We start from the raw sequence: 11,997 nt of genomic DNA, 5'->3' as shown, positions 1-11,997 counted from the left end.
AATTTCGACGTTGAAATACCTTTATTAACCATGATATACATTTAAAATGGCTTCATATGAAAAAATAGCACAATTGTCTAATAAAAACTTTTTTTTTCTACAAGTTTTAAATAAATTAAAATGTTACAAAATTAAATCGCTGTTCTTGATAATATTAGTATACCGTTAATATTTTATACAGATTTTAAATGGTTTTAATCAAAATAAATTAATCAATTGATTAAATGATATCGAATAACTAAATAGTTGTTCAAATTAAATGCATTAATCTGAATATAAATTCTTTTTTCACTGTCAAAATGTTTTTTTTTTAATTTTCAGTTATTAAAAATTCGGTTAAGTCCATCAAAAGTTATAACATTTTGACAAAACGTACAAATAAAAGTGATTGATTATATAAATAACAACTTGAGAAACAGCTTTAACTTACTTACATATAATTTAATGAAACTAATTTTAAGAGATTGCACAAAACAATCTGATTGCAAATGTCCTGAAGGATACCAAAAGACTCCTGATGGTTTAAGTTGCTACCTGATTTCAGAAGAAAAAAGTTCTTTGCGCTGATGCTAACACTATGTAAGTTTTATGACGTCATAATAAAACGATTAACATTTTACAAAAAAAAATGTAATTTCTAAAAACAATGACGTTTTTTGTCATAGCTAATTTATTTTTTGCTTTTAAAATCAACAACAATTCGATATTAGGATTTTATATATTAAATAAAAATATAAAATCCGAACCAAAAAAAAAAACAATTTTAAATTATGACAGGCTTAACTGAACTGATTTATTTTTTCATATTAAACTTCAACTGTTCATTAAAATATAATTTGATACCACCTGGATTTTTGATAATTTAAATTAAAGTTATTGTTGTATCATTATAATTTCAAAGAAAACATTTTAAATGAGTTTTCAATTTAATAAACTGCTACCACACATAATTTCCCGCTTTTAATATGTTTTTTTTTATAATTTAAATGTTTTTTATAATTTTAAATTAATTAGTCATAAATTTGTATCGGTCTGTTAGATAATCGAAAAATACTTATATTTTAAAAAAATTATATAAAAAGTTATTAAATTAAATTTAAAGCGTTCACGAATTTTGCATGTATACTTAGATAATTGTAAATTTCGTTTTTTTTTTTCCTGAGTTTTATCAATTTTGTTCTTAAAACTTACTAAATATATTTTAATATGTTTTATACTTTTAAACTAAAAAGTTACTATACTTAAACTTTACGTAATATCTAAGATTTTATATACAAGTTAGTTTAACTTGATATACTATAAAACCTTTTTTTTTATTTAGACAAAAAGATTTTTTTTTTCTAAAACCTGTCACTTAAAAACCTTTTTAATTTACTGTTTTCTACTTTGCAAATAATCATGTGGACTATTCAAATCTTTAAAGTTGTATCTAACAGTAGTAAAAAATGCTTTAATTTTAAAAATATATCTAATACTTTGGTTTAGTTTATTACAAGAAAAAAATTAATTTATTTTAGTAAAACTTTTTTATACTCATTTTTTGTTGATGATGTAAAAAACCTTAGTTACTGATACAAAGGTTATTATTGTTATTAATTGTTATAACACCTTTCATTGACCTATTCACTTCGAATATGTACTTTAAAAACTGTACTATACTATCAAATAGTAAAGCCCTAGATTAAATTTAAGTATCTTGTACTAATTATTAATTTGTTTTTTTCTTATTATCCTTAATTTCATGTAATATCTTTGAAAAAAATTAAAACGATTAATTGTAGGTCTTTCATACGGAGAAGAGATGAACAAAATTATTTTTATTGCTATCATATAAACCTAGAGAAATTTTTCATAAAAGCAAAGCAAAAGCAGATATAAAATACAAAACCTATATGAGCAAAATAAATAGACGAAAATGTCAACTGAAATTATTTTCGACACACGAGTAATTTAACTCAATATTCTTAAATCATTGGGACTTTTGTGCAACTAATTTTCTTAAAGTTTTCTTTCTCCATCGAAGTTTTGAAGCTAAATACATTGTTCTTTACATCATAACAGTGTACATTGAATATATTGTCTTCTTCTCGTAAGAAATAAATCTCATGACCAATGCTGACTATCTGGGTAATGTCTGCCATTGATGTTCTCACCCATTCTGGAAAAGTTTTAATATACGTGAACTTTCTTGTAACGCTATCAAACACTTCAGAATAGTCAATACTACCTCCGATTATAAACATCTTGTTACTGATACTAACTGCAGAATGCTTGTATCTCGGTGATAACATTTCAGGAAAAGAATACCATTTGTTTTCATGATGATCATAAGCTTCTACTGAATCAGTATCTTTTTTTACAAAATCTGTACAGTATTGAGGTGGGTAGCTTAATAGCGTTATTTCCGTTTCAACCATCCTATAACCTCCAGATAAAACGATTTTGCCTTCGTAAACTGCACAGGCAGCTTCTTCCCTACTTTCCATCATAGGTGCAATAGAATTCCATTTGTTAGTCTTTTTGTCATAAAACATACATCTACTACCACTCACTGTTTGGGTGTCATTTTCACAAAGAATAAACATTTTTTGCATAAAACAACAAACACAATAAGTCGATTGATCATCAACGATTGCCGGTAAGTTTTTCCAGCTTTTAGTTGAAGATGAATACATACTAACTGAAGTCAGATGCTTTCTGTTGAAATGTTTGATGTCTTCTAGAATGTGCTGGTTGTAAAAGTAAATGTCAGCACCACAGCCTACCGATTTAAACTTACTTCCTTTTTTGAACGTTCCAGGACTGCGACTGGTTGCTTTAAAAGATTCTCCTGCAAAAGGCGTTCTACTTTTTGTTTCGAATGATTTTCCTGGGACATTAGGTAGATACTTTTTAGTATCAAAGTTGCTCAGTAAGAAAGGTTCATCGAATCGTGCACTTCCACTAAACACAGCAATACTAAATTCTTTCTGATCACAAAATCTATTTTGATACAAAACAGGAAACTGGTCACTCAAATTTTTGTTTGCAGATTTGTTGAAACTTGATAACATCTTTTAATATACTATTGACAGAAGATTTAACTAGTTTAAAACTTGTACATAAACGCTTATACATATTTTTAAGTTTTCAAGAATTATTTTAAACTTTGTATTTTAAATTCTTCAAAAATATTTTAGTCTTTATAAAATTCTAAGTAAGTCATTGTTAGTTTTAGTAAAACTACATAAAAATGAAACTTAATCATTATAATTATTTACCTTTTTGATTCAATATATGTAAAAATTTAGTTTTTGTAGAATTTTTCTTTTTGTTTAACTAACTAAAATAATAAAGTAGAATGATCTGAAACCACAGCTCATAAAAAAAAAAATTGTTAAGGTATTTAATCCTACTTTTAATTTTCAAGTTATTTTAAATTTTAACAACTAGTAAACAATAGCTATGATTAGTAACTTATATAGCTAACTGTACAACTAATCTATTTTTTTTTTAGTTTTTTTATTTAAAAATTACTGTTTAATTACAATAATAAGAAAGCTATTGTACGCACTAAACTCTGATAATACTTTAATTGTTATTCTTTTTGCTATCGCAATGCTTAAGCAATGATTTTAAACACTTAATTCCTACACGTTAGATTGATTAGTAATTTGTCTTAATTTTTGAAAAAAGTACTTCAAATTGCATTATTGTCAACATAAAACGACTTAAGATAAATAAATTTGTACCTGGTAATTCTTTACATTTATAAAAGTAAAAATAATCAATTGTATTATAAATAATATAAACTACTAATAATTAAATTAACTTGCGATTTCTGTAAAACGAGTAAAAGTAAGTCGCACACTGTCCTAGAGATAATACAAAACAAAACATTTACATGTAAACAGATAAGTATAAACTTTAGAATTAACTCTATTTTGTAAATAAATATAATTTTCTACTAAAATACAATAATAAAGTTTTTGTTTTTAAGACTATTTTGTTGTATTTCGAACTCAAAAAAAAACTATTTATGTTTATCTTTTTTTCTTTTTAGTTTAATTTTAAAGTAAAATCTCTAGAGCCTTATAGCATGTGTAAGACACTTAACTTATAACTTTTTTTTTTGTATTTATTCATAATTTTTACAAATTTTGTAGTCTAAATTTTTTACAAAATTTATAAGTGTAGATTAAGTTCTTTAGACTTACTTTTTTTCAAACATTAAGTACCTTTGTTAAATATTGGAGTAATTTTGGAATTTTGAAATTGACATTTAAGACTACTTAAGCAAAAACTATGGTTTTATAAATCTGAAAATAATGGAGTTACGGGATAGGTCAAATCAATTTATGAGATATATTTGCTAAGTTTTACATTTATAGACAACAATAAAACTATACAGTTTTTCTACTTACTTTAAAACGCAAATTTCTCAAATGTACAACTCTACTTTTAATTAGTAACTTATTACAAATTTTGTAGGTCTTTTTTACAACACTAAAATGTGTACTATTTCGTGATAAAAAATGTTTACTTTTTATATTTCAGGTGTTCTACACAACTAATTTATAAAATATATTCAAAACATTTAATGAAAAATTGCTTATATACAATATTATATTAATAGTTTTATTACATTTTAATCTTATAACACAAATTTGAATACTGTACACTTAACATAAGTTTATTGTTAACGATATAATGTAAAATATGCAGATCTTTCTTTAAATACCGCTTTTTATCGACTCATAAATAATATAAGTCATGTCAATAATATCATATAAATAAATAGCACAAATATACATTAAAGAAAAGAGTTCTTAATTTTTTATAAGTGCTTGCATATTTCAAGTTTCTTACATAACACAAATATAGGTAATTCACCAGTTTAAAAAATATAAAACTTTAAAACGTTAAAAATTTGTTATAAATGTTTTTTAGAGTCTATCTTACAACACGACTATTAGCAACTCACCAGTTTGGAAATGGTCTGATGGAAGTAAAGCTAAATACGAAGTAACCAAAGAACTAGATAGTATACCAGCGAGTGTTGAGAAGAGCCTTTTGAAGTAAGTGTTGTTGTTTATTTTTTATACTTGTAAGTTATTTATTAAGTTCGTTTTACAAATTTTTACAAATTTTAACTATTTTTTTTTTCGTAGAAAGTATCAATATACTTAAACATTTTATATAAAAGCAGTCGTATAAATTTTTATTTTTAAATTAAGTTCGTTTTACCGAATTTAATTTGTTGCTGTTTCTAAAATGTTGGAGATAATATCAATTAAGGAGAAAACATTTTATATGAAAGCAATCGTATAATTTTTTAGCTTTATATCGAAAATTATATTTAGTCAAATTCATATTTTATTCGATTAATTTTCTTTTAAATTATATAACATTTTACTTAAGGTAGATATAATTTCAGTTAGTCCGACAGAAATTAAATACGTCTACAATATGCCGATTGTTCTATAATGACGTCATTTTAGTTATAGTCAGCATAAATGTGATTAAGTTTTAAACCTTACAAAAAATACCTCAATTATCTGCTTCTATAAATTTTCTATCACTTAACTATTCAAAAAGTTTTAATTTATTTTACTTCTGTACTGTTTGTGTGTTACGTAATTCGTGTTGTTATAGTAGTATCAGTTTTACAAACTACTTATAGTATTAAACATATTAAAAATAATTACATAACTTTTTTGTGTAAAAAAAATTAAAACTTATAAATGTATGGCTTTTATTAGCATTTAAGTGATAAGATTTGAATCTAAACGAATAAAATTATTAAAAAAGTTCTATCAACACTATAACAGTAGACATTTGAATAGATCTTTTTTTTTTGATTTTCAATAACTGAACAAATAAACTGGTAAGAAAATCTAAATCACCAAACTCTGTAGTACCAGGTTTTTTTAAAGGTCGTGAACAAATTTTTCAATTTACAAAACAAATTAAACGTTTTAATTTCAAATGTAAACGTCAAATACTAATTAGCCAATAGAATAATTAAACTTGCGTGCTAATTTTTAGGATATAAGTTAGTGTAAGCACTAGCATTCGATAATTTCTTTTTAACTAAAAAAATTGAAAGTTTTTAAAACGTAAATCTACTGTTTAATTAATGTAAATAACTAGTTATAAGTTGTTTTACACAGTACAATTTATTTGAAGGCTTAAAAACGTTTACTTTTTAGGTTTTTATTTAGCGACTTAATGTTTAAAAAACATTTGTTTTTTTTATAGTTTGTTTTAAATTACTGTATAGATTTATTTTAATTAATTTTGTACAGCCAGAACTTCTTGACGATTTGTTAATATATAAGTTAGTATATTTAATTTACTCGTATTTCGTGCAGTAATTTAATTATATTGTCGTTTAAATAGAGATAACACATGAAAATTTAGTTACTTATAAACCTTGCATAATTATACAACATTTCACGTTCTAAGAAATAATTTTGTTAACAAAACAGCTTTTAAAAAACAAATGAACCACAGTTTTATTTTTATTTTTCAATTTCAATCAATTTTTTTTTTCATCCTATCCAAAACTTAACCTAACGCTTTTTGATTTTTCTTTAAAGTTCTAAAAATTGTTGTTTCGTTCAGACAGTACATTATTCACTTATTTTTACACAGTAACATAATTATAAGTTCATTAAATTTTACGTAACGTGATACTACGAACATTACAACAATGTCACAAATCTTTTGTAAAAATATTAAGTTACATATAGTTTTTATTGTTTTACTATTATATTTTTCATTTTTTTTGATGTAAAACAAAATACTTTTAGGAGAGTTTAGAAATAATAACAATGTTTTTGTCTTTTGACTTTTTTATATCAAAATTAATGATTTTTTTGTAATCTTTAGATTATTGTAACCGCTACTAATATTATTAAACCTAATAAAGCTATTTACTATCTCATAATCATTATGAAAAACTATAGTAAAGAATTAACTTTAAGGTTTGTAGACTTATTGTCTACAAAGTTTTATTTAACTTATAAAGTAACAAAAATGTGTGCTATTCAATACTTTAAACTTCGTTTTTAAATTGTTTTAAGAATGATAGTATCAAAAAGCTAAAACAACAAGAAGCTTTAAAACACTGTAGATATTAATTAGAAAACCGCTAAACGTGCTATTTAACAACACAACTAATTTACAAAACAAATATACGTGTTACATCTAATAGAATTAAGACATACAACCTTATCAGTGTAAATTATCAAGTTGGTTTTTGTTTTTAGAATTAAAATATTTTGCAAAACCTTTAGTTTGTTTTTCTTAACATAAGGAGCTCTTTTTAATCCTAAAAATAATATTTTTTTAAATGGCCTTAAAATACCATTAAAAACATTTTAGAACACAATAAAGTTATAAAAGTAATATCAACTTTGATAAAATATTTTTTTTATTTTTAATTATTAGTTTTAAACACAACTCAAATTAAAGAAAATATTCTCACATTTATTATAATGTTACTTGTTTACAATAAGCAATATGAGTAGTAGAAAGTTCAACATTCAGTTTAAATAATTTCAGATTTTCTAAACAACAACAGTATTTAAAACAAAACAAGTTTTAGGTTTTAAAAAGTTTTTTTGTGCTAACATCTATAGCTTTGAACTTCAAACAAACTTAGAATGTAGTTTTAAAACTTGATTTAAATCAAATACGTTGGAAAATTTATATACGTAATAAAGTTGTTTTAAAACTAAAAACCTAAACATGCTATGATTGTATTTAATTTCGGTGAAAAATTAAAACCCTATTAAGTTTTTAATAACAAAATACCGACAAGATCACAGTTTTGTAAATTATGTTATTTGTTTACGTTTGATGTAGTAGACCTTGATGTAAAAAATAAAACACTACCAAACTACGTATTTAGGTATTTAAGTTGATTAAATATTAGTTTAAGTTTTTTGTTGGAAATTTATGTGTGACTTATTAATTTGTACCGTAGATAGACGAGCTCTTAAAAACGTTCGACAAAATGTTTATGTCATGTTTTGATTTAAACTATTCAAAATAAAACTTGCTTAACTTGCTTCTTAGTTTGGTGTTTTTTAATTTGAACTTTTTAATTTATAGTTTTAGAAAAAATTTCATGAACAAGCAGATTAAAAATATTTTATGTAAAAACATTATTTTAATATTTTTACAAATGCTATACCAAACTCCATTTTACAGTTTCATTGAACTATTTATATTTTAATAACAATTTCATTAAATTGAGATCTAAAATCAAAATAACAACAATCCTCAATAAAGTATTAAAAAAAATACAATAACTAAAACTAAAACTTCACAGTTTCGTTGGTGTGGACGTCCCCATTGAGAGAGTTGCGATCAGCAAAGACATGGAGGGAGCGAGATGGAAACAGGAGGAGTGCGGAGTTAAGAGGAGTGGAGAAGTATCAATGCACCATTACGTTTGTGAATAGTGAGTACAATAGCAATGTACATATATATGTTCATATTTATTTATTTAATTATATAAAAACTATAATTCATACAGCTGTTTCACACATTGAAATGTAAAATTTCATGTGATCTTCAGTGAGTTGTAGTTTATTATAATAGTGAACAGAAATTTCGATTTTAGAATTTTTTATAGTAATTATGACGTAGTAATGGTACAGTTTATTGTACGATTAGTTGAATTTGAAATACGCTGTAAATGTTATTCTATGCTTTTTAGGAAAGTTTAAAAAGGTTATTTTGGAAAAATGTTTTAAGCTATTAGAAAAATTTTTTAAGCTGTTGGGAAAAATGTTATAAAATGCTATAAAATACTCGTGTTTGCCGCTTCGATTTTATTTTGTTTTAATATTTAGTTAGTTTTAATTTTGTTAAAAAAGTATTTTTGATAATGGATGCATATGTTTTGTCTTTCGCTTTTCTTGTTTAGTGTTACGTTCTTATCTGATTTTTCGATTTCTATTTTTTCTAAGTTACAAAGTTTGCAGCCGAATTTAGTATTGAATTTTAATTTTGTCCTGTTTAATATTTCCCATTTAATTTTGTAGTCTGTATTGTTATCTTTTAAGTTCCATATATAATTCGCTAGTTCTGTTGTGTGTCTTTTGTTAGTATTGTTGAATGATGATTTGTGGTTTCTGTATCTTTGTTTAAAGGTATTTCCTGTCGACCCTATATACTGCTTTGTTGTTTTATCTGATGTTACTGTTGCTTTATAAATTATATTTGACACTAGGCATTCGTTATTTAAAGGGCAAGGTTCTTTACGGCAATTACAAAGTTTATCTTTTGTGGTGCTTTTATCTTCTATATTGCTTTTGTTTAATATTTTGTTGTTGTGAGCTATTATTTTACTTCTGAAATTATTTGTGCAACTGTAAGATATTTTGATTGTGTTTCGGTTGAATATTTTATGGAATGGGTGGTTTTCGTCAAATGATGTAGTAATCAGGTTTAAGAATTGTTTGCCTATTTTTGAACTTATATTTAGACTGAATGGTGGGTTGAAATATATTATATCTCTTTTTCTTTGTTTTTTATTTCTTTCTGGTAAAGTGGTCTTATCGTATTTTAAGGTGTTTTTATAATTGGCCGAATTTAATGCTTTTTGGTATTCATTTTTTACATTGTTGAAGGATTCTTCGTTTTTCAACAATGTAAAAAATGAATACCAAAAAGCATTAAATTCGGCCAATTATAAAAACACCTTAAAATACGATAAGACCACTTTACCAGAAAGAAATAAAAAACAAAGAAAAAGAGATATAATATATTTCAACCCACCATTCAGTCTAAATATAAGTTCAAAAATAGGCAAACAATTCTTAAACCTGATTACTACATCATTTGACGAAAACCACCCATTCCATAAAATATTCAACCGAAACACAATCAAAATATCTTACAGTTGCACAAATAATTTCAGAAGTAAAATAATAGCTCACAACAACAAAATATTAAACAAAAGCAATATAGACGATAAAAGCACCACAAAAGATAAACTTTGTAATTGCCGCAAAGAACCTTGCCCTTTAAATAACGAATGCCTAGTGTCAAATATAATTTATAAAGCAACAGTAACATCAGATAAAACAACAAAGCAGTATATAGGGTCGACAGGAAATACCTTTAAACAAAGATACAGAAACCACAAATCATCATTCAACAATACTAACAAAAGACACACAACAGAACTAGCGAATTATATATGGAACTTAAAAGATAACAATACAGACTACAAAATTAAATGGGAAATATTAAACAGGACAAAATTAAAATTCAATACTAAATTCGGCTGCAAACTTTGTAACTTAGAAAAAATAGAAATCGAAAAATCAGATAAGAACGTAACACTAAACAAGAAAAGCGAAAGACAAAACATATGCATCCATTATCAAAAATACTTTTTTAACAAAATTAAAACTAACTAAATATTAAAACAAAATAAAATCGAAGCGGCAAACACGAGTATTTTATAGCATTTTATAACATTTTTCCCAACAGCTTAAAAAATTTTTCTAATAGCTTAAAACATTTTTCCAAAATAACCTTTTTAAACTTTCCTAAAAAGCATAGAATAACATTTACAGCGTATTTCAAATTCAACTAATCGTACAATAAACTGTACCATTACTACGTCATAATTACTATAAAAAATTCTAAAATCGAAATTTCTGTTCACTATTATAATAAACTACAACTCACTGAAGATCACATGAAATTTTACATTTCAATGTGTGAAACAGCTGTATGAATTATAGTTTTTATATAATTAAATAAATAAATATTAAGCTCCAATTTGATTTGTCGAGCACTATCGATCAGAACTTTGTATAAAACCTTTAATATATATGTTCATATGTATTTATGTATTAATTATTGTACAGTTAGGAGTAGTAGTGAAAAAACTCTGCATCGCTCTTTTGGATTTTAAATATATAAACTTATAATTTCTAATAAAGCTACTTTGTTTTTTGTTAGTTCTTAAATAAGTAAAAGATGATTTAGATGTAATATATTAAATGGATAGACTGTTTATTGGATATAGATAGTACTTTACTGATGACTGTTTGTGAAGTTATAGTACAATGTGTTCTTGTAATTATTTCATGTAAAGCAAAAGTCTTTTTTATTAATGGTTTGTTCACAATAATAATTATTGTTTAAACTTTGTATATTATCGAATAGAATATTAATATAGTTAGATTAATATATTTTTTGACAACTTAACAGCTATTTAAAGCAACAAAAATGTTAACAACTATAAAGCCATTCAAACATAAATACTAATACACCTTACAATTCACATTTTCAAGCCATTGAATAAATAATTGCTTAAAATGTTTAATAAAAATATCTTAATCAATCACCGAACTAGGTCAAAGAACAAAAAAAGTTGTAAACACCAAGTACCAATGTTTACAAAAATGCCATAAATCATGTGATTATAAAGACATATATAATTTTAAAAGTTTTTTTTTTAATTTATTGCTACTAAAATTAATTATATACTGTTGGAACATATGAAACGTGTTATCAACTATACTAGAAGTATTGCTTAGTATTTTTTCAATAATTAGTAATTCATAAAAAACTTCTAAAACAGATAATTAGTAACTCAGATGTAACCGAGTTAACATAATATTTATAATTTTAATATAAGAGATAAAATTATTAGTATAAATATTACCTCATAAATGAGTTAACTGCTATAACATAAGTATTTAAAAATAAAATTTGTTTTAACACAGCACAATGTTCAAAGTTGAAATTCTGAGCGAGGAATGATGATACTAGAATGAAAATCTACAAAATAATCTACAAAATATTTTTTTGTTGGTTCCAGTTTTATTAGACGTTTAAACTTTAAAGTATTAGTTAATTTTGCTTCTGTAAATACTCATCGACAAATAAAAATGTCCTTATGCAGTTATTATGTGATGAAAAAAAAACACATTTTTATTATTTTTTATTATTTTTTTTATTTTTATTGCTTTGTGTGCTTTT

At 24.2% G+C, this 11,997-nt stretch overlaps 1 protein-coding gene across 1 annotated transcript; it reads left to right on the top strand.

Moving 5' to 3' along the window:
* Positions 1-444: 444 nt before the first annotated feature.
* Positions 445-11,778, top strand: LOC145833685 (uncharacterized). Its single transcript, XM_082940832.1, has 4 exons — positions 445-553; positions 4,967-5,057; positions 8,321-8,452; positions 11,742-11,778. Exons 1-4 carry the CDS (start codon positions 445-447, stop codon positions 11,776-11,778), a joined length of 369 nt encoding a protein of 122 aa, XP_082796958.1.
* The last annotated feature ends 219 nt before the right edge of the window (positions 11,779-11,997 follow it).

Source organism: Thalia democratica, chromosome 4, assembly GCF_965202585.1.
Source record: "Thalia democratica chromosome 4, ktThaDemo2.hap1.1, whole genome shotgun sequence".
NCBI lineage: Eukaryota > Metazoa > Chordata > Thaliacea > Salpida > Salpidae > Thalia > Thalia democratica.
This window is presented reverse-complemented; position numbering and strand designations above follow the sequence as displayed.